This window comes from Anopheles arabiensis, chromosome X (genome assembly GCF_016920715.1).
Source record: "Anopheles arabiensis isolate DONGOLA chromosome X, AaraD3, whole genome shotgun sequence".
NCBI classification, from domain to species: Eukaryota; Metazoa; Arthropoda; class Insecta; order Diptera; family Culicidae; genus Anopheles; species Anopheles arabiensis.
Genome location: NC_053519.1, coordinates 1,539,163 through 1,566,033, shown reverse-complemented (window position 1 = coordinate 1,566,033; position 26,871 = coordinate 1,539,163). Strand labels below are relative to the sequence as shown.

Below are 26,871 nucleotides of genomic sequence, written 5' to 3'. Positions count from 1 at the left end.
TTGTTAAAATTATTACGTTGTTAGTGCAAAATCGGGCAAAATAAATTTTGGAAATTCTTCCACTAGCACCCACATTGCTTTGCTGTTTGTCATTTACTATCCCGGTTTTGTTGGAGCGTGAGATTTGTAAATGATGTAAATGACAGGGTTATTAAAATAACAAACTAGACCATCAACTGGAACACACGAATATTTCAGAAAATTAATTGTGTATGTCTTAAACTTGACTGATTTGATATTCGATCTGTCAAATTTAGAAATCCGCGTATCTCGGGATCGGCACAATTCGAGAACCGCGTAACTCGGGAACAGACTGTATCGCATGCGATTTCCACAAATGCGAAATAGTTTTGAACTTACAAAACGCTATGACGAACCCTGCAAATTATCCATTCACCAACACACCTACACAGCTGCAGCGCATACACACAACGTCAGCGGGTTGTCAGTGCAAGCTGCTTACCTACGCATTACAAAATATGCTTCTCTTTCTCTCTTTTTCTCTTAATCTCTCTCTCTGTCTCTGTCTCTGTCTCTCTGCACTATCTAACACTCTCGCCTGCCGAACCTGCGAACTGCGCGCTGCCGAGAAGAGGAAGAAGCAGATATCTTGCTCCCGTGTCGCGTTCGCTTCGCCAGAGCACAATCGGAACCAGTTTGACAGGTGCTGTCAACGGGGACGCGATAACCTTTTTTTCGTCCCATTACAAATCTCGACCATTTAATTAAGGGAAAAAGGTGCAATAGGCGTTCAAGTGCGTTCTTTCGGGGGTCAGCAAAAGTGTACATGGTGGCTTACCCAGTGGCCACCGCTGCGTTCTCCAGTTGGGTCGTACAGAAGGGAACCAGGCTACACGGCGGGTCGCACTCCACATCGGCTAAAGTGTAGGTACGGCGACGACGCGGACACCGCTGCACAGTGAGTGGCCCTTTTTTCGGTTGGGGACCGCCACCCTCACATCCACACGCATATCCCATCCACTGTCACTATCACCACCCCACCATCATCATCATCATCACTGCCCCATGTAGAGCAAAATCGGACAGTACACGATACAAACCACAGCGACACTGCCAGCAAACACACTGAAGTAATCGGGGCGGGGGGAAGAGCAGGCAGAAGAGAGCGAGACAAGGGTAGGAAAGTTAAAGGACGGAAGAAGAAGCATGTGAAAAAGTGAAAATCGATCATCTTCCAGCCAGTCAGCCAGCCAGCCAGCCAGTCAACGCTAGTGTCCATCTTTTTGCCATCCAGAACGTAGCAAACGTCTGGAGAGTGAACGGGCGGACGCAGAAGGGTAAAAGGGAAAGCGGAGGAAAAACGCTGGAACCGAGCTGGGAAAGGTAAACCGGAAACCAGGTGGTGCAACCGTTTCGCTCCCGTTTTTCCAGCGAGGAGCACCCGAGAAGGGGATGGTGCAGCGGTGGTGAAGCAATTAAGTACGGCAGGATATGTTCGCTAAGAAAAGTGTGTTCGCTTTTTGTCATCCTCCCCCCACAGGAAAATTCCGTCCGAAGGAAGCACTCCCGAAAGCTCCGTTCATCTGGGGGTTTTCACACCCCCCCTTCTCTTGATCAACCCCATCTGCTCCACCATTGTCAAGCGCGTGTGTATTTGTGTTAGTCAAGAGAGTGTGGGGGGGGGGGACAGAGCGGGGCGTTTCTTTCTTTTTTTTTGCTTTTTTATCAAAGCACCTTTATCTAAATGGGTTTGTGGACGTATTTCGGAATCGTCGTCATCGACTTTTGGTACCTTTTGGTGTATGTGTGAGTGTACGTGTGCGTGTGTGTGTGTGTAAATTCTCGCACACACCGGCCGCTAAGAATTGTGCGATCCATTTCGATCCTAAAGCTCCCCATCTCATCCCCCTTTCCATTTTTTTTCTTTTATCTCCAACAGCCACGCACACGCACGCACACACATCCCGCCCTTGTGGGTGCCCTCCCCCATTTTTTTCATATCGTTCAAGTCTTCCACCTACATTCTACCACGAACTGTCATCTAAAGTGAATGTGTGTGTGTGTATGTATGTGTGACTATGAATAAGTAAAAGCAGAAGGGAAAAAATCGAAAAACAGAGAGAGAGAGAGAGAGAGAGAGAGAGAGAGAGAGAGAGAGAGAGAGAGAGAGAATGAAAAAAAGTCCCACTGTTGAGAGTCAGAAAGGGCTAATATAGGGAAAAATAATTTGTATATGTATGTTGTGCGTTTGTGTGTCTGTGTAGCTGTGTGTGTGAATGAGTGTGTATAGTGTGTGCGCGCGCGCATCCGTTCCCCTGTTTCTACGTGTTTGTGTGTGCTTTTTTGCGTGCGTATCTCCTAAAGTGTACGATTATGTGAGCGCGTGTGTCTGTGTGTGTGTGTGTGTAAGCGCACGTGTGCAAGATAACATTTTGAAACCCATCATCCGCTTGAAACCCCTTCTTTCTTCATTTCAACCCCTTTTTACGACTTCTGGCCCAAGCACAGAATGAACCTGTTTTACTCAATGATGTACATTTACATATGTGTGTGTGTGTGTGTGTGTGTGTGTGTGTGTGTGTGTGTGTCTATCCTTTTGGGGAAGCGAAATGCCTTGTGTGCCTGTTGGATGGTGACGATTAGAGCACAGGGGGTGGAAAATGGTGGCTTTCGAAGGGGTCACAAAGAAGATACAAGATACAAACGCGCAAAAACGAAAACCTTCATCAACCACTCCAGCCGACATATCGTGTCTCCGTGGGGATGGGTATCCGGTGTGCGCCTGACCGTTCCAGCGGTCAGGACCGATGTGCACGGTACACGCTCACACACACACACATAACCAAGCAAAGACACATGCGCATCCCTCTCGCTTGGGTGTCACAATCAGCCACCCCCAGCGCCCGTTTGGAGTGTCCCGAAGAAGGCAGGGGACAGGACTAGTGCGTACCGAAACCACCGGTCGCCCCCACACGCACCCCTCAACGCTTCAATCAACATCTTCGATCAACAACCAACCGTTTTTCAAAAAGCATTCAAAAAAAAAACACACACACACACAAATACAGACACGCACAAAATCCTTTCGGCTGACGTGGTGACGTAAGGGGTTGCTCAACATACATCCGCACACACACACACAGGCACACACACGAAACACAGTGCGGTTGCATGTTTCCGTCGCTGTGCTGTGTTTGTGTGTTCGATTGCTACCCGATTCCCCCTTAACAGTGAGTGGTGGTGGTGACTTTATGGGGTTGAATTCTATCATGCGGCCATTGTGTGTGTGTGTGTGTGTGTGTGCATTTGTGTTTATGATGTTTGCTTTATCATTTGTCGTGTTGTACCGATATATGTTGCACAGACGTATATCTACGCTGTCGCGAACCGCGACATCAGACTTGCGAAAAAAGGAAAAAAAAAATCCCGTACAAAAGCTGCAGGTGCAGCGGCCTACGTGGAAGCAGTTGAGCACGGTAGAGAGGGTAGCGTCGAGCACGAAGACATTGAGTACTGTTCTACGCAAACAACTCGCGCTATCTTAATTCGCTCTAGACACACAAAAACACACACACACACACACGGATACAATAGGCGCACATGAATTGAAAAAAAAAAACACCCATCACCCATCGATCATCGGCGCCCGAGCATACATGTGTCAGCCGGAATTTACGTGTATTTAGACCATTAATGTGGGGAGGGAGTGCAACCTCCCTTGCTCTAATCATTTTGCTCCTTTTCCTCGGCATACTCAACAAAGAGCATTGTCACAATTACGTTTGCATGTTCGTTTGGTTTTCCTAATCCCTCTATTGTTTCTCCTCAATTTTAGAGTACGCCACACACCATGGCAGATCTTACGCGACCGCCGCTGTGTGACATCAAGCGACCCGAGGAAGTGGTGAAAATGTCGATGACGGACAACCTCAAGTTCGCCGTCCTGATCGGGCTGATCGAGGTGGGCCAGGTGTCGAACCGGGAGGTGGTCAACACGGTGCTGCATCTGGTAAGAGGGGGCCGCGACGTAAACATTTACGGCTGGAACATGTCGGAGAATCGCAACGTTTTGTTCGCAGCTAAGCTCGAACGCCACAGGGCTGTCCGTGGAAGAGGGTCCGTTACAGAAACAACATTTTAGGCTAGCTGAATTAACACGACCACGATGGGATGGTGCTAACGAGCAGTGTCGTCACGGCCGTACTGGTAGGGTTGTCGAGCAGGTTGGCCGTCCGAACACATCGGATTGATGTATAAAAACCGGCCAGGAAAGGTGTACCGTGGAGCCTAGATTAAATCAAAGAAACAATTAGGACAGGCATGATAATGAATTAGAGTTTTTTTGTTGCACTTGCTCACGGAACATTTGAACCAAAAAAAAAAAAACCATAAACAAACAAACAAATTTTCATTGGGCGCAAAGATCTGCCCTGAGCATGAAATGGAAGTAGTAGCAGTATTTGTTAGCATTGATGGTCTGCTGCTACTATCAGAAACAGCTTTATCAGACCAAGTAATAGCTTTCGAGCGCTCTGATTTCCAAACGCCTAGCAGCAGATTGATGATTCGCCACACCGCGGATGGAAACCTTCAAGTGTCGATTCTGGTTCCCCGCTCCTATGGTGCACCTTCTAGAGGGGGAGAGCGAGAGAGAGAGAGAGAGAGAGAGAGAGGGTAGGAGCCTTATCGTGCCACTTTTATCGGTAGTTGGCACTCTTATCTCGAATCCCAAGACGCACGACGTCTTCGAGCAGTGGTAGTAAGCCCAACAGGGCACCAATTTTCATCTACCGGGTGATGCAGTATGCTTAATTTTTGCCTTTCCTTAGAAAAGGGAGTACAGTAGAAAACAGTAAAGCTCCAAAATGTTGGGTAAATTATCAGCGGAAGTAAATAACCGTTTGCTACAAACCAAATACCAAATTTGCAACGAAATGCCTTGATGAATTGCAACGCCGATTGAGCAACGTGATAAGCTATACCATTATTGGCAGCAAACACATTCGCTCGTTTTCGCTATCTCTGTCTGTCGATAAACTTTGATCGAGTGCAACGCAAACGCACCGGCAAACGCACCGATAACGTTCACCTTCAGCTGCCTGCCACTGTCGCGCAGGCTGTGCTGTGCGTGAAAGTTGGATGCGAAGTTGCTCCCACGCAAACCGAATTGTTAGCTGCAAGAATCACTAACCCCCCCCCCCCCTGCTTTACCATTTCCCCCCCGTGCGCAGCTGGTCGGCGGCGAGTTCGACATGGAGCTCAACTTCGTCGTGCAGGACGCGCAGAACGTGAAACACATGCTCGAGCTGCTGGACCACTGTCCGGCCAACCTGCAGGCCGAGGTGTGGAGCGTGTTCATCGCGATCCTGAAGAAGAGCGTCCGCAACCTGCAGGCGTGCACCGAGATCGGCCTGATCGAGCATGTGCTGGCACGGTTGCAGCAGGCCGAACCCATCGTGGCCGGTATGTCGGAATCGCAGAGTCCCGCGAGCCGCCACTTAAACCCACTTAAACTCTCCTTTCTCCCGCTTGCGTCGCTAGATTTGCTCATCGAGATGCTGGGTGTGCTCGCCAGTTACAGTATTACGGTGAAGGAGCTGAAGCTGCTGTTCGGCGCAATGAAGGCGGTGAACGGGAAATGGCCCCGCCATTCGGCCAAGCTGCTGAACGTGCTGAAGCAGATGCCACACCGGAACGGGCCGGACGTGTTTTTCAGCTTCCCCGGCCGCAAGGGTTCGGTACGTAACGCGTGGTTTCCGAAGCTGGCTGCAGCTCGTATCACGCACTCATCCCCTCTGTCTTTTGCGTCTCTTTGCGTAGGCAATCGTGCTGCCACCGTTGGCGAAATGGCCGTACGAGAACGGGTTCACTTTCAGCACCTGGTTTCGGCTGGATCCGATCAACTCGGTTAACATAGAGCGTGAAAAGCCCTACCTATACTGGTACGTTCTAGTCGGCGTCCTGGCCGTTGGTTTCTCACATTGTAACCCAAGCTCACGCTATATCCTTTCTTTCTTGCGCTAACGAAACAGTTTCAAAACGTCCAAGGGTGTCGGCTACACGGCACACTTTGTGGGCAACTGCCTGGTGCTAACGTCCATGAAGGTGAAGGGTAAGGGGTTCCAGCACTGCGTCAAGTACGAGTTTCAGCCGCGCAAGTGGTACATGATTGCCATTGTATATATCTACAACCGGTGGACGAAGAGTGAGATCAAGTGCCTGGTGAATGGGCAGCTAGCGTCAAGCACGGAGATGGCCTGGCTAGTGTCGACGAACGATGTGAGTACCGGGGGTTTCGCGACAGCATGTCGCATCGAACTAGTTGCGCTAACCAAATCCACCATCCACTGTCAACACAGCCGTTCGACAAGTGTTACGTTGGCGCCACGCCGGAGCTGGACGAGGAGCGCGTGTTCTGCGGACAGATGGCCGCCATCTATCTCTTCTCGGAGGCACTAACCACGCAGCAGATCTGTGCAATGCATCGGCTCGGCCCTGGCTACAAGGTAAGGAATTCCATTCTCCCGAACAGCTCCACCCTCGACGTTCACAGCTAACAATGGCTTACCCATTCCGCAGTCCCAGTTCCGCTTCGACAACGAGTGCTATCTGAATCTGCCGGACAACCACAAGCGGGTGAGTGAGGCGAAAGCCATCCTATCGTCGCTTTCCCCAACGCCACTGGCTCCGACCGAGTCCACTATCCATAGAACGCTCGTGAGTGGCAGCACTGCTGCTGCCGCCGCCGCTGCTACTAGTGCCGCCGCTGCCGACCACCACCCATCCTCGTTTTCCTCACCCACGACCGCGGCCTTGGCCAGTCCCGGTGTTGCGCTTGCTTCCGCCGCCCCGGGCTTCGGTGGCGAACCGTTTGATTTAGTATCCGTAAGCATGCTTTTATTGTTTTTTATGTTCCGTATATTGTCCATTCTGTTTTCCAACCCAACGCAAACCCCTCCGACCCCTCGATAACCCCTACCAACCTTAGTAAATATTCCAGTAGATTTTGTTAGTGAATCGAACAGTAAGCCAAGTCAATTATTTACACCTTTTCCCTGTATGGTACAGTAGATTAACTGGAGGTTCGCTAACTGTAGTGATTCTCAGTTTAAAAACAAAAACACTTAATCGTCAAAACATGAAACATCCCGAGTCTCATGAAGGGAAATTTAGCAAATGTCTGATCTAGACTGAACAGTTAATCTTTTTTACATAAAGGCATTTTTAGTCCCTTCTTATCCCTTTGCTGCCTGTCTAATCAAAGCCGTTCGAATGAAAACCGCGTGCCATTTTGTATGCCTGTAAGCCAAACAAAAAAGAGAAAAAATCAAGTTAGCAATATGTAGCTTTGGAATGCATGAATTTCTTGCTTTTCGTTTTCATTTTGTATTTATCTTTCCCAGTGCTGTGTCGCGTCTTTCCCCGATCAGCAAAAGATTCCTTTTTGTTCAGTTTTATGACCGATCCACCTACCTAGTTAGCCTACTTTCGGTTTTGCCCGTCGCTTTTCGCTTCAAAACTCCATCCTCCAACCTGTGAGCGGTGCCGAGTGGCGAACTCTCTAGCGTCCATCGCACAGAAGTGCGCATTTCCCTTCGGATTATTTTGCATCCTGTCGCCATATTCAACATTTTTATACTCTGCTTTTTCCCCCCCACCCCCCTCACCAAACCTCGTCGTTTGTAACGGTCGATGGCCGGTTGTATTTTAAAACAATACCCACACCCTAGGTACTGTACGATGGCAAACTGTCCAGCGCTATCGTCTTCATGTACAATCCGGTCGCGACCGACGGTCAGCTGTGCTTACAGTCGGCTCCCAAGGGCAATCTGTCGTACTTCGTGCACACACCGCACTCGCTTATGCTGCAGGTAAGCATTGCGTAACAGGGGTTACATCACAGCCCATTGCTAACCGTACCAAACTGAATCGTTTTGATTTATTTTCGGTGTCGGTTTTTTGTTGTTTGTTTTGTTTTCTCTAGGACGTAAAGGCTGTCGTGACTCATTCCATCCACTGTACGCTGAACTCCATCGGCGGTATACAGGTGCTGTTTCCGCTCTTTTCCCAGCTCGATATGCCTTACGAAGGCACTGATGTGCGAAAGGATCCAACGCTATGGTAAGAATGGGAATTCTGTGTTGTTTTTTTAAACTATATACTCAATTTAACTATCTTTACTTAGTGCCAAATTGCTTGGATTCATTTGCGAACTCGTCGAAAGTTCACAAACGGTACAGCAGCACATGATACAGGTAAGCGCACAGGGAGAGCTTGTACGTCCAGCGCCGAAATCACCTTTACTGTTTGTTCTCTCTCTCTCTCTCTTCTACAGAATCGTGGTTTCCTGGTGATATCCTTCATGCTTCAGCGTTCCTCCCGCGATCACCTCTCGCTAGACGTGCTGGGATCGTTTCTGAGCCTGACCAAGTATCTGGTGACCTGCCTGTCCGCCAACTCGGATCTCTTGCTCAAGCAGGTACGTCTGGCCCGGCTTCCGTTGCCGGCAACTGGTACTACGAGCTTACTCGGCCGCGAACGCGGCGCAAGGAGCGGAAGCGATGCCGCCCTGGCTAGCGGAAACACAACGCGCACACACAACGAAGGACCAAACAAAACAAACAAACAAACACCCGGAAGGAAGCATAACTGTCTCTCTGCGGCGGCAATAACGATTTATGTTTTAGATTTGCTCAAAGTTCGCGGTTGACGCTTTTTTTAAGCAAGCCAAAACGTGAACACAGTGCGTTGGCGATGAGAGAAGAAGCGAGGCTGGACATATAGCGTTTAGCCAGCCGCGTGTCGAACATTTGCAGTTCATATTCGCTGCAATGAATCGTTTTCAACTCTGCATGATTCATATACTGATCGTTATTTACTATCCATGTCTAATTGTTAGCATTTTTTTGTACTTGCTTTAGGTTTTTGGTTTTTAAAACTTCCATCGTGTTTATGGATGCATTTTTTGTTGTTGTATGGCGTACTAAAACTAACTCGTTCTTAATTGTCACGGCAACGCTGGAATCAGTGCTCGAACTAAAACAATCAATGACACAATCTATCAGGCGTATTCTATTCTTATGATCGATTCGGCTCGTCGTCGAGTTGATGATTTTTGTGTGAACAAATGAACGTATGGAAAATTTCACTTTGGAGTTCATTTTCTCGATTCGAATCGAATCGAGTTCAGAATAGAGTAAGCCTGTATATATAAAATCCTTTTTTGATGTTGCAAAAGCTAAAAAAAATCATCAAATTAAGAAAAAAGGACCTTTGGTTTTGCATTCTATACAAAACAAGCTCCTGATTCCGTTTAGCATGCATGTCCTTCTTATGTTGATCAACTTTTTGCATCCTTTATCATTGTTTTGTTGTTTATTTTGTTTGTGAAAGTGTATATTTCTTATACACACTGCCAAATGTTCAAACAAACACGTTCCATTTTGGAGTGGTCTTATTTATGTATCTTTTTTGTGTGATTGTTGAGGGTTGAATACAACCTTTAGTCTTGAAATGATTAACTTCATATGTTTTGGTAGTTAAAATGTAATTGTTTCGTTTTTTTTTTTAAATCTCTCGCCGTGCTTTGGTTGTGATGCGTTGAGCTAGTTAGAGGGAATGTTGCTGTACATTGTTCTTGATTTTCAATTTGCATTATATTTTGTACCGTTTCGTACGTTGATGTTGCGTAACTTAACTCTCTTGCTGCATGCCTAAATTGAATCGGCTTGTGGCAGGGCAGACGAAATTCAAAGTTAAAGTGAAGCTCTTCTGTTTCTCTTTCCTAACCTGGCAGCTGCTAGATCACGTGCTGTTCAATCCGTCGCTGTGGATCTACACGCCCGCGACGGTACAGGCCCGCCTGTACGCGTACCTGGCGACGGAGTTCCTCAGCGACACGCAGATCTACAGCAACGTGCGGCGCGTCAGCACCGTCTTGCAGACGGTGCACACGCTCAAGTTCTACTACTGGGTGGTGAACCCGCGCGCCAAGAGCGGCATCACGCCGAAGGGTCTGGATGGACCGCGGCCGGCCCAAAAGGACATCCTTGCGATTCGTGCGTACATCCTGCTGTTCCTGAAGCAGCTGATCATGATCGGCAACGGTGCGAAGGACGACGAGCTGCAGAGCATCCTGAACTATCTGATGACGATGCACGAGGACGAGAACCTGCACGACGTGCTGCAGATGCTGATCTCGCTGATGTCCGAGCATCCGAGCTCGATGGTGCCGGCGTTCGACGTGAAGCATGGCGTGCGCACCATCTTCAAGCTGCTCGCCGCCGAAAGTCAGCTGATACGGTTGCAGGCACTCAAGCTGCTGGGCTTTTTCCTGTCGCGTAGCACGCACAAGTAAGTTTCGTCAGCATTGCCGAGTCAGCTAAAGTCAGCGTCCTAATGCGCATTTTGTTGTTTTTGTTACTTCTTTTTCCCTCCCTCCCCCCCCCCCCCGCCCCGAATCGACAGGCGCAAGTACGATGTGATGTCGCCGCACAATCTGTACACGCTGCTGGCCGAGCGGCTGCTGCTGTACGAGGAGTCCGTCTCGCTGCCGACGTACAACGTGCTGTACGAGATTATGACCGAGCACATCTCGCAGCAGATACTGTATGCCAAGCATCCCGAGCCGGAAAGCCACTACCGGCTGGAAAACCCGATGATCTTGAAGGTGGTGGCGACGCTAATCCGCCAGTCGAAGCAGTCGGAGCAGCTGATCGAGGTGAAGAAGCTGTTCCTCTCCGACATGACGCTGCTGTGCAACAACAATCGCGAAAACCGGCGCACCGTGCTGCAGATGAGCGTCTGGCAGGAGTGGCTGATCGCGATGGCGTACATCCATCCGAAGAACTCGGAGGAGCAGAAGCTGTCCGACATGGTCTACTCGCTGTTCCGCATGCTGCTCCACCACGCGATCAAGTACGAGTACGGCGGGTGGCGCGTCTGGGTGGACACGCTCGCGATCGTCCACTCGAAGGTGTCGTACGAGGAGTTTAAGCTGCAGTTCGCGCAAATGTACGAGCACTACGAGAAGCACCGGACGGACAACATTACCGATCCGGCGCTGCGCCAGCAGCGGCCGATCAGCACGATCAGCGGCTGGGAGCACGGTGCGAACGGGAGCACCGGCAAGGAGGGCGAGCTGGACATGCACGGCAAGTGCGTGAAGCAGATGGCGGTACCGCCGGGGGCGGCGGTGGCGCCCGGGTGCGTTTGCGAGCCGGAAACGGGCGAAACGATGATCGACACGAGCGTGATGGTGAAACAGCAGCAGCAGGCGATCGCGTTTCAGGACGCGCCGGCGGGCAGTAATGGTTACGTGCGGGGCGGCGAACCGGACCTGCTCGAGGAAGACGAAACGTGCCTGCCGGATGGCGCGCCGGATGGGATGGAAGGTGAAGAGGAGGAAGAGAACGACGACGCCGATGGGGTGGATGAGGAAGAGGAGGAAGTGGAGGAAGAGGAAGAGGATGAGGAGCAGGATGAGGAGGAAGGGGATGAAGGGCAGCGAGCGTTCGGTAGTGGGCAGCAGCAAGTGTCTGGCAGCGAATCGATCATCAATACCAACACCACCACCACCACCACCGAGCATGTGGTGAAAACGATCGTCGATGAAATCATCGACAAGTCGGCCAATATGCTGGTGGAGCAGCAGCAGCAGCAGCAGCAGCAGCACGGTGAGACCAAGGAGGCACCGGCCGAACCAACCTCCTCGCCAGTGATCAAGGACGAGGAGATCGAGCTGGCGGTGAACGAGGTCGTAAAGATGAACCAGAACTCGCTCAAACCGGTCGAAGGGGATGGAGGCGATGTGGATGCTGGCGCCGACAGCAACCAGCAGTGTGGCGACGAATCGACCCGCGGCAGTGTGGAGCCGGTCGGCACGTCGGAACCGTCCACCGTCAGCAGCTCGCCGTCTGTTGTGTGCGTCAGTGATAGGTCGAATGATAGAGCGACCGTGCCAGCGTCGCCGGTGCTGCAGGGCGAACCGGACGCACGGAAGGTGGCTGCCGCAGTGGACAGCATCGTGGAGGAGCTCCTGGATCGGTGCTTCCCTGCATCGGAGCAGGAGGAGGGTGACGGTGCGACGGCACTTGCCGCCGAAATGCAGGAGGTCGTGGAATCGATCATAACGGATGCGGTCGAGCAGGCGGAGAAAGGCGCAAGCACTGCAGTAGTCGGCGAGCAGCAGCAGCAGGAGGATGGCAGTGGTACTGATGTGCAGCGCCACCACCATCACCATCGGCACCATCCTCACCATCATCATCACCATCACCATCATCATCACCACACTCACGAGGGTGAGGAGCATCAGCGCATTTCCGTGGTGTCGGATGCGATGGAGGGTATGGCAATCAGTGAGAAGCAGCGCGCCGGCGGCAACAGCTTGATCGAGGAGGACGAAGAAGAAGTGGAAGAAGAGGAGGAGGAAGAAGAGGAAGAGGAAGAGGAGGAAGAGGAGGATGATGGGGAGGTGTTGGTGGCCGAGACGGAGGAGCCGCTCGATGCTGCCGATGAGCGTGCCGGTGGTGCTGTCAGCGCAGACACTGCCAGTGACGGAGCCGCTGCCGGTACGGCGGACAGTGGCAAACCGAACAGCAATAGTACGCTCAGTGCCGGATCCAAGCGTGCCGTTAGCGTGTCCACCAATACACAGCAGTATCTCGATGCACAATCGCACCCGAAACAAGCCGCCCAGCCGCTGCAGCAGCAGCAGCAACCGACAGCGGCCTCCCAAACGCCACCGGTGCAACCGATGAGCTACGAAAGTGGCAGTAGTACCGCTGGCGGTGGTGGTGGTGCCAAGCGTTCCAAGTCATCCTCGACACGGCCCATGTTTTCGCCCGGCCCGACCCGGCCCCCGTTCCGCATACCGGAGTTTAAATGGTCCTACATCCACCAGCGTCTGCTCTCCGACGTGCTCTTCTCGCTCGAAACCGACATCCAGGTGTGGCGCAGCCACTCGACCAAGAGCGTCCTCGACTTTGTCAACTCGGCGGAGAATGCCATCTTCGTGGTCAACACGGTGCATCTGATCTCGCAGCTGGCGGACAATCTGATCATTGCGTGCGGGGGGCTGCTGCCACTGCTGGCCAGCGCCACCTCGCCCAACTCCGAGCTGGACGTGCTCGAGCCGACGCAGGGCATGCCGCTCGACGTGGCCGTCTCGTTCCTGCAGCGGCTGGTCAACATGGCGGACGTGCTGATCTTTGCCAGCTCGCTCAACTTCAGCGAGCTCGAGGCGGAGAAGAACATGTCGTCCGGCGGCATACTGCGCCAGTGCTTGCGGCTGGTGTGCACCTGCGCAGTGCGCAACTGTCTCGAGTGCAAGGAGCGCACGCGCGGCCTCTACAACGGCATGTCGCTCAAGGACATTCCGGGCGGGGTGCATCTGCAGGCGCTGATACGCGGCGCCCAGTCAACGTCCAAGACGATCATCGAGTCGCTGTCCGGGCCGATGAGCCCGGTCAAGGATCCGGAGAAGCTGCTCCAGGACATGGACATCAATCGGCTGCGGGCGGTCATATACCGCGATGTGGTAAGTGTGACCAACCAGGTGTGCGTTCGCTTGCTGTGCAAATCCCACCCCAGATCCCACACCCATCAACACACTTCCCTCCAACTTCCCCCCCCCCCCCCGTTATGGCCCATGCTTCGGGCTGGCCTGCCGATGCGTCAAGGTGCAACTAATTATAATCTCAAGAAACGACTCTTTCAGGAGGAAACGAAGCAGGCACAGTTCCTGTCCCTCGCCATCGTCTACTTCATCTCGGTGCTGATGGTGTCGAAGTATCGGGACATCCTGGAACCGCCGGTCGAGCTGCAGATACACCGCAACTCCTCGCCGGTCATCCACCGCTCGACGCCAACACAGGGTAGGTACACACAGTGCGTCGTACAAACCTTCCCCCACCCACCCCCCCCCCCCCCTCCAGGAACTTTCGTTTTTTTTGTCCTTTTGGTCTTTGGTTCGTTTTCTTTTCTTTTGCGTTCTTATCAACAATCTCTTTTTCGTTGTTGTTACTGTTGTTTTGGGTGGTTTTCGTTCAGCAGCGAAGAGAGCTGTACTTTTTGTTTATGATATGACATTCGTTGGTAGTAATGCGGTTTTAAAGCACTTCCAGATCAGTATGTGCTTCTTAGCTGTTTGTGTTTGCCTTCTTCTTAGATCTCTGATGAGATTTGTTTATACAAAAAGCTTTTTTACACGATGAATCAACTAATGCTTGTTACCAAGATTATTTTTCGAAAAGTCGAATAAAAAGATTGTCTGGATTAGATCCATGCAGACATTGAAACCTCATTAATAGGTCGTAGGAGTTGACGACTGTACCACGACACCGCTCCTTAGTGCTTGTTACTTCTTCTTCTTCTTCTTCTTTTGGCTCAACAACCGTTGTTGATCAAGGCCTGCCTGCCTGTTCCACTTGTGGGCTTGGCTTCAGTGACTTATTGATCCCCCTCATATCAGGATAGTCAATCCTACGTATGGCGGCACGGTTCATTTGGGGCTTGAACCCATGACTGACATGTTGTTAAGTCGTAGGAGTTGACGACTGTACCACGACACACCGCCCCTTAGTGCTTGTTACACGGAGGGTAATAACAGGAGATGGGAAATTTGAAATTCGTCGGATGGTAGTTAATTACTAGTCAATAATTTTCCATGAGTTCCAGCTTCTAGTAACTGACTACCGGATTCAAATAAAACATACTTAAAAGTAATTAGCAAACAACTAGTCAACCGATTAAGTAAATTAACTAGAAACTATTTATAAGTAACTGGACCCCCAGGGGAGTGTGATTGTGATCATAAACAAACTAAAAGTGATGAAAATCATTAATTTTAACACCCTGAGAACAGAATTGAGCAAGTTTGTGTTAGCTTTTGGAATTTTTATAGTATTTACAACGTCTTAAGTATCTTTCTTAGGGCTGTGTACAGTTTGTTGGTGCAGTTGCGTGTACTGATTTCACACAAAAATCATCACATACAAAATACTTTGGCTTTTTTACAAAAGAAAAAAAAAATGTATTTGCTGTACAAATATCATCGTAAATTTCATTAAGTATTAACATTCACTAACCTCGCTCGAAATATGTCCAAATCGAAAATGCTGCCCCCGCCAGTTTTGCTTCTACATATAGCTTTAGCGTGTTAACGTTTGATGGGTTTTATAGTATATTATTTTTGTTATTTTTATTCTGCCGTTAGCCAATAATCAATATCGATTCTATAGCTGCTACTCGACCAATTCGATTTTTCAGCTTTTTTTTACATGCCAACCTAAATCAAGAAACTGTTCTCTCTCCCCATTGTGTTTTCTTTCTGTCTCTTCTCTTTTTATCTCTCTGATGCTGCTTTGAAATTAAAAAAAAAAAAACAAAACCCCGGTTTGGTCTGCATTACGCACCACCAAAACGACCAAAACGAAACGTCATCCAACCAATTATTTTGCTCGATTCAACTAATGTGTGTTGCGAATACTGCGAATATACTATCCTTGTACTTATCCTGCCCCATGTAACGCTCACGCGCCATCTTAAATGTGCAACTTTTTTGCTCGATTCAAAACCTGCTACGCTTCAACTACTACAATCCTGCTACTATACTAACACTTACTATACCTACATCCTCCCACCACCTGCGATTCCAACTGAACTGAAAAATTGAACTCTGGCGACTGAAACCAACAAAAAAAAAAAAAACCAAAATCAATACCACAGAGTCAAGCAATAGGCCACTGTTTCCGCAATGGTCGCACCACGTGTACCCACAGTTCCTACCCGGATCCCATCCGAACCACCAGCCGACGATCGTGCACGGCAGCAGCAACACCATCACCTCCTCCTCGTCGCAAACCATCTCATCGTCGTCCGGCTCCTCGTCCGCCGGCGGATGTGGCAATCTGCTTAACAGCAACAACAACAACAACAACAACAACAATAACAACAACAATAGCAACCTTATCAACAACAACACTTCAGGGGGTAGCATCAATCACAAGGACGTTGCCGGGGCCAGCGTGAACGGGAGCACCTTGCCACTGTACTACGGCCATGCGGCAACGGCCACAAACACGGCAACCAGCAACACACTGAACAACAACAACAACAACAACAACAACGGACAAGGCTTCGGTACCGGGCCAGGCAATTGTATCTTCACCAGCGAAATGCTCAACTGCTACTCACCGGCTGCTGCTGCGGCCGCCGCCGCCTCTGCTGCCGCCATCGCCGGTGGCCATCTGCAGCAGCAGCACCATCAGCAACAGCAGCAGCCCCAGCACTACACCCAGCAGCAGCAGCAGCAGCACGGGCTCAACAACAACTCCCTTACGGCGCTGGTTAATGCGGGCGGGGTCGGCTCGTACGGTGCGGGTGGCGCACCGGTCGTTGGGCTGCGCGCTGTCGGACGGACTGCCGGAACCACCGTCACTGCCGCCGGTCTGCACAACGGTGTCGGCGTCGGTCACGGTGGCAAGCTATCGAAAGGCACGGCAACACTCCTTCTTGTCGCTCGCACACTGTCACCTTCCTCACACGTCTTTTTTTGTTGTTGTCCCAACACACACACACACACACACACACACATACATGCACACGCAAATCTCTTCCCCCTCGTCGTATGTTTCTTCGAAAGTACAGTAATTTTTCGACCGGAAAATTACTGTGTAATCGTTCGATCTTCCGATGCAGCGGGGAAACACTAACACAAATCGAGGCACGCACACACATTGTACACGCGCGCATCACTCTGTACCTAAACACGCAACCCGATTAGCATTCCTTTGCCTTTTTTGGTTGGTCTATGTTGTTTTACTTTCCTTTTCCGTTGCTTTCGTTTTCCATTATTTTGCCAATTGTTTGCCGCCGATTTGTTTCTTTGTTCTACCTTTGGGTTGCAAGTTTTGTCTTTTTTTTTGTTGTTTTGTTTACTAGCTCTAGGTTTGCCGTTTCTATTTGCATTTTTCCATTTCGTTTTGTGCATTCTTGTTGACTTGATTTGTTTTATTATTGAATTGTTTGTTTTTTTTAACCATCGTTTCTAGTTTCCTTCTTTACGATGCGGTCATTTTTGTTCTGTTCGATTCTTTCTTTATTGGATTGTATTTTGTCGGCCGTGTTTACATGTTTTCAATGATTTTCGTTGTGTTTTGTGTAAATTTAGTTCCTGTTTATCCGTCGTAAGAGCGATAAACACAAACACAAAAACATTAACTAAGAGAGAGAGGGAAGGAAATGCTTCCTACTCTTGCGCATGACGGGGGTTCGTCGCCGAAGCCAAAACTAAACTTTTTTTTCCTTCTATTTCCTCCCCCCCCCCCCCCGCCTATAGGAACTCAATCCATGCAGGAAGGCGATTACGAGGTGATAGTGGTCGACGAGAACAACTCCTCCGTTATAGCGGACAACGATTCACACTCCAGTGGTCCGCTGTCGATAAAGGTGAGTTTTTGGTAAGGAGCGTTGCAAGGTAATCGAACGCTTCGAATGCGTCCCGACCGTAAAAGACAAGCGAGACAAGCCCGCAAACTATCGAAGTTGAACACCGTTTTAGTTTTGATCTGATTGATTTAACGACTTTTGAAAAACTCGTCGTATTTTGACGTTTTACCGTTGTTGATGCTAACTTACGCAAAATTCCGACTCAAGTTGCACAATGAAAGCGATCCAGCAGTGCAACGTATGGATCATAATCGCTTAATGATTAAACTCTTGCTGAGGTTACTTGTTAATTGCATCTATTTCTGAAACGTTCGCTATGATTTGGAAACTTTTTGAGTTTTGAGGTGTACCTTTATTTTTTGCTAGTGTTGAACTGTGCATGAGTTCTAAATACGCTAAATGTTACAATATTTCCTGCGTTGCATGCTTCTAGTAATATTAACTGGATTGTTGTTCTAATGTTCCAACCATGGTCCTCACATCCTAACACCCCCCTCCCCTTACTTCCTCTTAATACGTCCCTAATGGTTTACTTATAATTAACTGTTTCACTCCTTGCTAATCTCTTCCCAATTGGAGGCCAAATTAAACATCCAAAAAACTTCAAAATCCTCATACTCCCCTATTACTCTATTTCCTCTCTGATAACCATCGCTCTCTACCCGTTAACCTATTTAAAACTATGCGTGTATGTGTGCCGATTCCCATTCGGTAAGGCCGTAACTTCCGCCAGCAACTCGAGGCGTACGTCGACGGTGAAGCAACATCATCCGACCGATCATCCCGGGCTACCCGCGGCGGTTAACGCAGGCGAACCGCACCTTCATTCCTGCTACCAGCAGCCAATGCTCTCGTCGGTCGGTCTGACCGGCACCATGGCCACCGTTACAGCACCGCCGGCGACAGCAACCATCGCCGTAAGCGACGAACGCGCGGAGCTAGCGCAGCGAGCAGTGCCCCAGGGACAGGTGAAGGTAAATGAGGCAAAACCAGCGCGGCACAGCGAGCGAGATGATCTTGTGGCACAGCACAAAACCCGTATCCGGTTCCGTATTTCATCCCCATTCCTCTACCCCCATTTCGCTTCGAAGACTAAATGTAGTGCTTGTTTTTTGGAGTTTGCGACCTCCAACTTCTTCCCATTCCCTGTAGGTGGTGGTAGCTATGCTTTCCATGTTACTTGTCCTTATTGCTTGTCCTGTAGTTAGTGTGTGGTGTTTGGTTTGTTAATTGTACCTTTTCCGGAGATGCCCGAACATTGTTTGACACTTTTTACTGACGCGTTGTGACAAAATTTGATTACAGGGCTTTCCAGGGGTTCTCATAGTTGTGGGACACTTTCTCGACTCTTTCTTATAGGAAGTGAACTTGATATGTTGGGAATTTAACTCTATGGCACCCTTTTTGGACAGACTTCTTGGAAATTCCTTTTGGATTTGTCCAACAAGAATGCTTTAGAGTCCAATTCCTGTTATATTAAGTTCATTTCACGATAGAAAGAGTCAATAAAGTGTCCCACAGCTATGAGAACTCCTGGAAAACCCGCGTAACGCGTTGGCAAAAATACGTCAAAGGTTTCAAGCTATCCTCGCAACCCATTTACCCATGTAAAATATAAATTTGTGTGTGCCAATTTGCATGTACTAACATCTATAGTATGCAACGATTCGTGTTCGCTTTTCCATTTGCAGATATACTGATTTTGTGTTAAAAAAACGTTGAAAAGGAATGATGTTTTTTTTTTGGTTTGTGTTACACTGTGTCGCATGTGCTTACAAAATGCATTCTTTGCTAAAACCACCGTACATTATGTGTGCTAATTTAACAACTCAGAACGATATCATGTCAAGCAGTTGTACTAGCGAGACGAGTCCATCAAGCGATTTGAATGTGTATAGCAAACATGTCCAAAACAAACGAAAACTTCCATCTTTTCCCCCTGTTTCTGAAACCATTTGCCGGTAATTAGTGGAAAGTTTGTAGCTGAAACACAGCATTAGGGTGTGTGCATCGACGCTTTTCTGGTCCCCACAGAGCTGGTGCAGTTTTTCATGAAGCTTGTTTCACCTGCCAACTACTAGCACTCATTATGCATTAAATAAATAAAACAAGCGTGATTCGTTTACAGAGTTTCCCATTTTTTTGTTAAAAAAGTTTGCTTGATTTTTTAAATGTAATTTTGAAATAATGGTTGTTCAACCAGAATTGAATTTGTATAGCATTATCCACTTAATAATTGTAATATTTTCAAGCTTTTTGTTTCTTACCCATGAATGTCTCCCTAAGACGTAAATCCTCTTAGTAGCTTGTGCGATTTGGCTGCGTAGATTAATTCTCTAAGGATTATTGCCGAAAACAGTTCATATTTTTTGCGGTCAAAGCCCATATTTCCATAGTTACTGCTTCGACACTCCATAACAACACTGTGAAAATTTGAAGATGAATATCTATTTAAGCTAGTAGATCCGTTCAAGATTCGCTATAGAGAGCCTTCACTGCTGTACTCACTGGTACGTTTGCGATAATAGACTAGTTGTGAAAGAGTTTGATAAAATTGAAACAACACTGTTAAAAACTGTCATTTCATAACGAAGACTTCAATATTAGCAGCACAAAAAAGTTTGGGAAATCCTGTAATTTAGCTCAAACGATACGCAATGGTTTACCCACACCTAAGCAATTGCTCAAATCACGCATCCAAAAGCGTACTAATTGCACCATTTCTTCCCCCCCCCCCCCGTATGTGTGTGTGTTCGTGTGTGCAGAGCGTGGACTCCGATGGCGGTTCGCTGAATCTGAACTCGACCGAGAACGACCCGCAGGAGGTGGAAACGTCGAGCGAAATTATGCCGGACGATAACAAACCGACCAACTCGAACGACGAAAGCTGGACGGACGTGAACCTGAACGACGATGGGGCGAGCGAGTTGAAGCCGCCGCGCACGGACGGTGGCGCGCTGGGCATCGGCGGTGTGCCCGGCAGCAACGGCAGCGGTGTCGGTACGGGCGCGGGAAGCCTCGGCCCGATGGCCAGCGCGCTCAGTGGCCGGATGGAGGGCGTCACGGGAGCGGGCGTGAACCTGGGCGGTGGCGGGGCCGGCGGTACCGGCGGCGTGAAGCACGAGTCGGACATTGCCGTGGTGCGCGTACCGGACGGGTACGGTGGCCAGGTGGTGGGCCCGACCGGCGGTTCGGTACGCGGCCGGCCGGAGGACCTCAACCTGAAGGCGCCGTTTGTGAGCCAGCTGCCGCTGGCGATACCGTCGCGCGAGGCCAGCCTCACCCAGAAGCTGGAAATAGCGCTCGGTCCCGTCTGTCCGCTGCTGCGCGAAATCATGGTCGACTTTGCGCCGTTCCTGTCGAAAACGCTCGTCGGCTCGCACGGCCAGGAGCTGCTGATGGAGGGCAAGGGGCTGACGACGTTCAAGAACAGCCATTCGGTGGTGGAGCTGGTGATGCTGCTCTGCTCGCAGGAGTGGCAGAACAGCCTGCAGAAGCACGCGGGCCTAGCGTTCATCGAGCTTATCAACGAGGGCCGGCTGCTGTCGCACGCGATGAAGGACCACATCGTGCGGGTCGCGAACGAGGCCGAGTTCATACTGAACCGCATGCGGGCGGACGACGTGCTGAAGCACGCCGACTTCGAATCCCAGTGCGCCCAAACGCTGCTCGAGCGGAGGGAGGAGGAGCGCATGTGCGACCATCTGATCACGGCGGCCCGCCGCCGGGACAACGTGATCGCGAGCCGGCTGCTGGAGAAGGTGCGCAACATCATGGGCAACCGGCACGGGGCGTGGGGCGACATGAACGCGAACTACCAGAAGCAGATCTTCTGGAAGCTGGACGCGTGGGAGGACGACGCGCGGCGCCGGAAGCGCATGGTGCAGAACCCGCGCGGCTCCAGCCACCCGCAGGCGACGCTGAAGGCGTCGCTCGAGAACGGTACGACCGGGGGAACGGCGGCAGCGGCCAGCTCCAGCACCGCCAGCACTGCAGCAGCCAGCGCAGAGGAAGCGGTCGGTGGTGGGGACACGACGACCCCGACCAGTGCCCGACTGGCCGGTGGTGGTGGTGGTGGTGGTGGTGTGGCGCGGGAGGAAATCTACTCGCAGATTGCGGTTCCCCGGTCGCAGCAGCCCGACCTGCTGGACGATTCGGAGCTGCTGATCGAGGACCGGGAGCTGGACCTCGACCTGACCGGCCCGGTCAACATCAGCACGAAGGCGAAGCTGATCGCGCCGGGCCTGGTGGCGCCCGGCACCATGTCAATTACCTCCACCGAGATGTACTTCGAGGTGGACGAGGAGAACGGCGAGTTCCAGCAGATCGACCAGGAGGTGCTGAAGTACTGCGACCATCTGCACGGCAAGTGGTACTTCTCCGAGATACGGGCCATCTTCTCCCGCCGCTATCTGCTGCAGAACGTGGCGCTCGAGATCTTCCTTGCCAGCCGCACCTCGATCCTGTTCGCCTTCCCCGACCAGCACACGGTGAAGAAGGTGATCAAGGCGCTGCCGCGGGTGGGCGTCGGCATCAAGTACGGCATCCCGCAGACGCGCCGCGCGTCCATGATGTCGCCCCGGCAGCTGATGCGCAACTCGAACATGACGCAGAAGTGGCAGCGGCGCGAGATCTCCAACTTTGAGTATCTGATGTTCCTGAACACGATCGCGGGCCGCACGTACAACGATCTCAACCAGTACCCGGTGTTCCCGTGGGTCATCACCAACTACGAGTCGCGCGAGCTCGACCTCAGCCAGCCGTCGAACTATCGCGACCTGTCCAAACCGATCGGTGCGCTCAATCCGAGCCGGCGCGAGTACTTCGAGGAGCGGTACGAAACGTGGGACACGCCCGGCATACCGCCGTTCCACTACGGGACGCACTACTCGACCGCCGCGTTCGTGCTGAACTGGCTGATCCGCATCGAGCCGTTCACGACGATGTTCCTGGCGCTGCAGGGCGGCAAGTTTGACCATCCCGATCGGCTGTTCTCGTCCGTCGCGCTGTCGTGGAAGAACTGCCAGCGCGACACGTCCGACGTGAAGGAGCTCATCCCGGAGTGGTACTTCCTGCCGGAGATGTTCTACAACGCGTCCGACTACCGGCTCGGGCAGCGGGACGACGGCAGCACGGTCGGGGACGTCGAGCTGCCGCCGTGGGCGAAAACGCCCGAGGAGTTTGTGCGCATCAACCGGATGGCGCTCGAGTCGGAGTTCGTCTCCTGCCAGCTGCACCAGTGGATCGACCTCATCTTCGGCTACAAGCAGCGCGGCCCGGAAGCGATGCGGGCGACGAACGTGTTCTACTACCTCACGTACGAGGGCAGCGTCGATCTGGACACGATCGGCGATCCGGTGACGCGGGACGCGATCGAGAACCAGATCCGCAACTTCGGCCAAACGCCCAGCCTGCTGCTGATGGAGCCGCATCCGCCCCGGTCGTCCGCCATGCACCTGTCGCCGATGATGTTCAACACGATGCCGGACGACGTGTGCATGTCGCTCAAGTTCCACCTCAACTCGCCGATCATACACATCTCGGCGAACACGTACCCGCAGCTGCCGCTGCCGTCGGTCGTCACCGTGACGGCGGGGCACCAGTTTGCGGTCAACCGCTGGAACTGCCAGTACACCGCCAGCATCCAGAGCCCGAGCTACGCCGAGTCGACGCAAAACCTGAACACGAACCTGCCGCTCACGATGGATCCGCTGCTGTGTATGTATTCCTGTGCACTAGCAACACAACCTGGTGGGGCAACACAATTAACCAATCGTTTCGGGCGTTTCCCCCCCCCCCTTTTTTCTGCAGCACAAATCAACGGGCACAACAACAGCAACCAGCAGAATCGGCGCCACCTGGGCGACAACTTTAGCCAGAAGCTGCAGATCAAGTCGAACTGCTACGTCACCACCGTGGACAGCCGGTTCCTGATCGCGTGCGGCTTCTGGGACAACAGCTTCCGCGTGTTCTCCACCGAGACGGCCAAGATCGTGCAGATCATCTTCGGCCACTTTGGCGTGGTGACCTGCCTGTCGCGGTCGGAGTGTAACATCACGTCCGACTGCTACATTGCGTCCGGGTCGGCCGACTGCACCATACTGCTGTGGCACTGGAATGCCCGCACGCAGTCGATTGTTGGCGAGGGCGAGGTAAGACTGCGGCTTGGGAGCTGGGCGATTTTGCCTTCAAATTGCAAGTCGTTTTTGTCTCTAAGGGACGTTGTCGTCAAGTGTTTGTCGCGATACATACTTGAACATACTTGACCAACTGGTAGTTCATCTTCGTATTGTGCTGTTTCGATCGCCTGTTTTTAATACCAACTATTTTTGCAGATACCAACACCTCGCGCTACGCTGACAGGACACGAGACGGCCGTCACGTCGGTGGTGATCAGTGCCGAGCTCGGTCTGGTTGTTTCCGGCTCGATAAGTATGTTTGCCACAGAACCTTTTTGCCGAGTAAACTTTTCTCATTGGCATCTTTTTTATTTTTATTTTATTTGTTCCAGACGGCCCGGTACTAGTCCACACGACGTTCGGTGATTTGCTGCGGTCGCTCGAGGCGCCGAAGGATTTCATCTCGCCGGAAAACATAACGCTCTCGCGCGAAGGTTTCATCGTCGTCAACTATGACGAGGGCAGCGTGGCCGCGTACACGATCAACGGGAAGCTGCTGCGCTACGAGTCGCACAACGATAATCTGCAGGTAGGTTGTCTGCCCTCGCGGCAGGATTTTTGCGGTGCAAACTGTAGCCTACTCTTTCTCTATCTCTCTCTTTCTCTATCGCGTCATCGTGCTTTCACAGTGCATGCTGCTGTCTCGGGATGGCGAGTATTTAATGACCGCCGGTAACAAGGGCATCGTGGAGGTGTGGCGAACGTTCAACCTCGCACCGCTGTACGCATTCCCGGCCTGCAACAGCGGTATACGTTCGCTCGCCCTCACGCACGACCAGAAGTAAGTAGTTCTCCTACGCGTTATCGTTACGCAAATAGTAACCATTGCGCTCTGCTCCCCTCTGCACAGGTATTTGCTGGCCGGTTTGGCGACTGGATCCATCATCGTGTTCCACATCGACTTTAACCGTTGGCATCACGAGTACCAGCAGCGCTACTGAAGCCTCCGCTGCTGCTCCGATCTGAAGGCGCTAGTCAGTCCGAAATGTAACGTGACGGCACCAGCACCGAGTAGGCAGCCGTGCGCAGGACGAACGTGTGCGTGACAGTGCAATCAACTTTCCGCCAGGACAGCGGAATACAGGCGCGGTGCAAGTAACGTCACAGCGCAAACACACACACACATACGAAAAAAACGCGCATACATGCAAGCCACAAACCGTCAAAGTGCACCGACACTTAGAAATTGCCAAACTCAATTAATTGCATCCTTAATCGCAAACATAGTTTTTAGTGACAAATAGCACGACGACTCGGTTTTCTCAGCAGAACCGACGAAACAGTGTGACGCAGCGAACGACGCATGTACTTAAACCATACTTTTATTCGCAAGAAAAACAACTTACGTACGTGACATCCCTAACCACACGTACACGTACCTACCCACACACACACACACACAAAAGACTAAGCAAGCAGAACTGGAACTCAAGCATTCCAATGATGACGATGATAGGGTTGAAGTGGTGAAGCGAACGATTCCTCCATTTTGCGGGTGGGGGGCATACATCCAAGATGTTTTGTCGCTGGCAGGGGGTGGCAGAGGCGCAGCAGCAAGCAGCAAGGCAAACGCGATACCCCACGTACAATCCCGCATTTCAACCGCACTCCGATAGCTCCACCCCCCTAACTCCCCTTACCCCACGTTTCCGTGGTTTTACTGCATTGCATTAACATGAAGCAACTAGGGGAAGCATTTTAATACGAAGAGAAAGGATGGAGGGAAAGAATCACACAGCCACAAAAACGGATAGGAGGTTTAAAATTAGCTAGCCTTTATATGGAAACCGTTGCGTAGAGAGAGAGAGAGAGAGAGAGAGAGAGTAAAAAACCCTCGGATTATTGATCATATGAGGGTGAGCTAGTGAAACCTGCATGGGGCACTAAAGGTGAATCGTTTTGTCACGGTGCTGACAGGACACACGCGGCGGCATGATTCAGGTGCTGCCCCCGTCGTGTTGACGCAGTTGATTATACGGTATAAAGCTTTATTTGCGATTTGCAGCTCGATTTGTTCTTTTTAACTGAATCCTGTACATGTTGTGCTTGAGGTGGAGTAATGTTTTGTTTTTTTTATATTTATTCTCGGAGCCTATTCAGCACTACGCTTTATCCTACGTGTCCTACGTGTGCATATGTGTGTGATACTGTACTGCTGTTAGCGTTCCTCTTCTGGTGAACCCCGTCCAAGTGTGGATGTTTTAAGAAACTTTTTTTTTTGGTCTATATTTGGCAGCTTATAAAGATAAGCAAGCAAATGCGTTCTGTGCCCCGATAGCTTACTCTATAGTCCTTTCGCAAGGACTGTTTACTCTCATGGGTCCCGAGCAAGCATCGTTAATAGGACTGTTGGCGCGGAACAGGAAAGGATAAGCAAGCAAATGAAACGCAATAACTTAGCTGTAAACAATATCGATAAACTACCTAGACTACCGTAAAGCAACAAAACACACACACAGACACACACACACAACCAACACATGCTGACACACATACAGAACACCGATTTACATTAACGCAAGGTTCATTAGTACATGAATGCCAAATTGTAAAGATTTTAATAACAGCCTTTTAAAGAAATCGATTATAAAGCAAAAACAAAAAAGTATATATATTATACATATATTGAGCTAACAGCAAGTTGCTGCTGCAATGTAGGTGGGGGTGGTGGATGTTAATTGGATGGGGAGGGGGGGGGGGAGGAGACGGATACTGTGAAACTAAACAGAGGAGTAGTAACACACTGCATTTACATTATACGGGCGTAAGAGTGAGAGAAGTGCAAAAAAAGTAAGACAAACAAAAAAAAGAACAAGCAAACAAACATACACAAACGAAATCAAATGCCGCCTGTTCTGGCCTCTGATTAGCGCGTGGTCGCATTTAAAAACAAAACAAAAAAGACGGGAAATGACGGTAATGTAGAGAAATTGGCGAATTTGTGTGTATGTACTATGCGCCAGATACATTCCCCAAATGGTAGTGCAATGGTGGTGGTGGAGGTGAAAAGCTACACAGGCGTATAGACGAGCGTAATTATAGCATAAAAGCGCCAGTAGTAATATTAATGGGTTAAGGAAAAGACGTAAAACGGAAGGGTGTGAGAGATAGCGATAAAAAAAAAACACACACACACAAGGCGAAGCAAAGAGGTTAGAGAGATATGCAACATTCTGAGGTTATCCGTCCGCGAATATTTACATTAGCCATTACATACAAACGATTAAAAAAAACATATGAGTAAAGAAACAAAGCTGAACGTAAAAACACAAAAAAAATCATT

The 26,871-nt window shown here is 50.5% G+C and overlaps 1 protein-coding gene across 18 annotated transcripts; it reads left to right on the top strand.

Annotated features, from left to right (window-relative positions):
* The first annotated feature begins 623 nt into the window (after nt 1-623).
* LOC120906781 (neurobeachin) lies at nt 624-26,860 on the top strand. Of its 18 annotated transcripts, XM_040318760.1 has the most exons (25): nt 983-1,137; nt 1,200-1,344; nt 3,797-3,970; nt 5,193-5,424; nt 5,503-5,699; nt 5,782-5,903; nt 5,994-6,240; nt 6,321-6,467; nt 6,541-6,846; nt 7,692-7,832; nt 7,946-8,082; nt 8,147-8,216; nt 8,297-8,440; nt 9,728-10,314; nt 10,429-13,498; nt 13,664-13,835; nt 15,688-16,455; nt 17,300-17,409; nt 18,126-18,383; nt 20,175-23,127; nt 23,221-23,561; nt 23,745-23,841; nt 23,921-24,117; nt 24,218-24,369; nt 24,439-26,860. In XM_040318760.1, exons 3-25 carry the CDS (start codon nt 3,812-3,814, stop codon nt 24,527-24,529), a joined length of 10,698 nt encoding a protein of 3,565 aa, XP_040174694.1. In that variant the 5' UTR covers nt 983-1,137; nt 1,200-1,344; nt 3,797-3,811; the 3' UTR covers nt 24,530-26,860. The 18 variants fall into 18 exon arrangements, with proteins under 18 accessions (XP_040174691.1, XP_040174690.1, XP_040174692.1 ...); XM_040318757.1 differs by lacking the exons at nt 983-1,137; nt 1,200-1,344 and adding an exon at nt 624-885; XM_040318756.1 differs by lacking the exons at nt 983-1,137; nt 1,200-1,344 and adding an exon at nt 624-889.
* The last annotated feature ends 11 nt before the right edge of the window (nt 26,861-26,871 follow it).

Bases quoted from the DNA above. Each gene is read 5' to 3' on its own strand.
- LOC120906781 (XM_040318757.1), top strand. From the start codon at position 3,812: ATGGCAGATCTTACGCGACCGCCGCTGTGTGACATCAAGCGACCCGAG. The intron at 3,971-5,192 runs GTAAGAGGGGGC...CCCCGTGCGCAG, and splicing joins TCAACACGGTGCTGCATCTG to CTGGTCGGCGGCGAGTTCGA. The intron at 13,499-13,663 runs GTAAGTGTGACC...TATAATCTCAAG, and splicing joins CGGTCATATACCGCGATGTG to AAACGACTCTTTCAGGAGGA.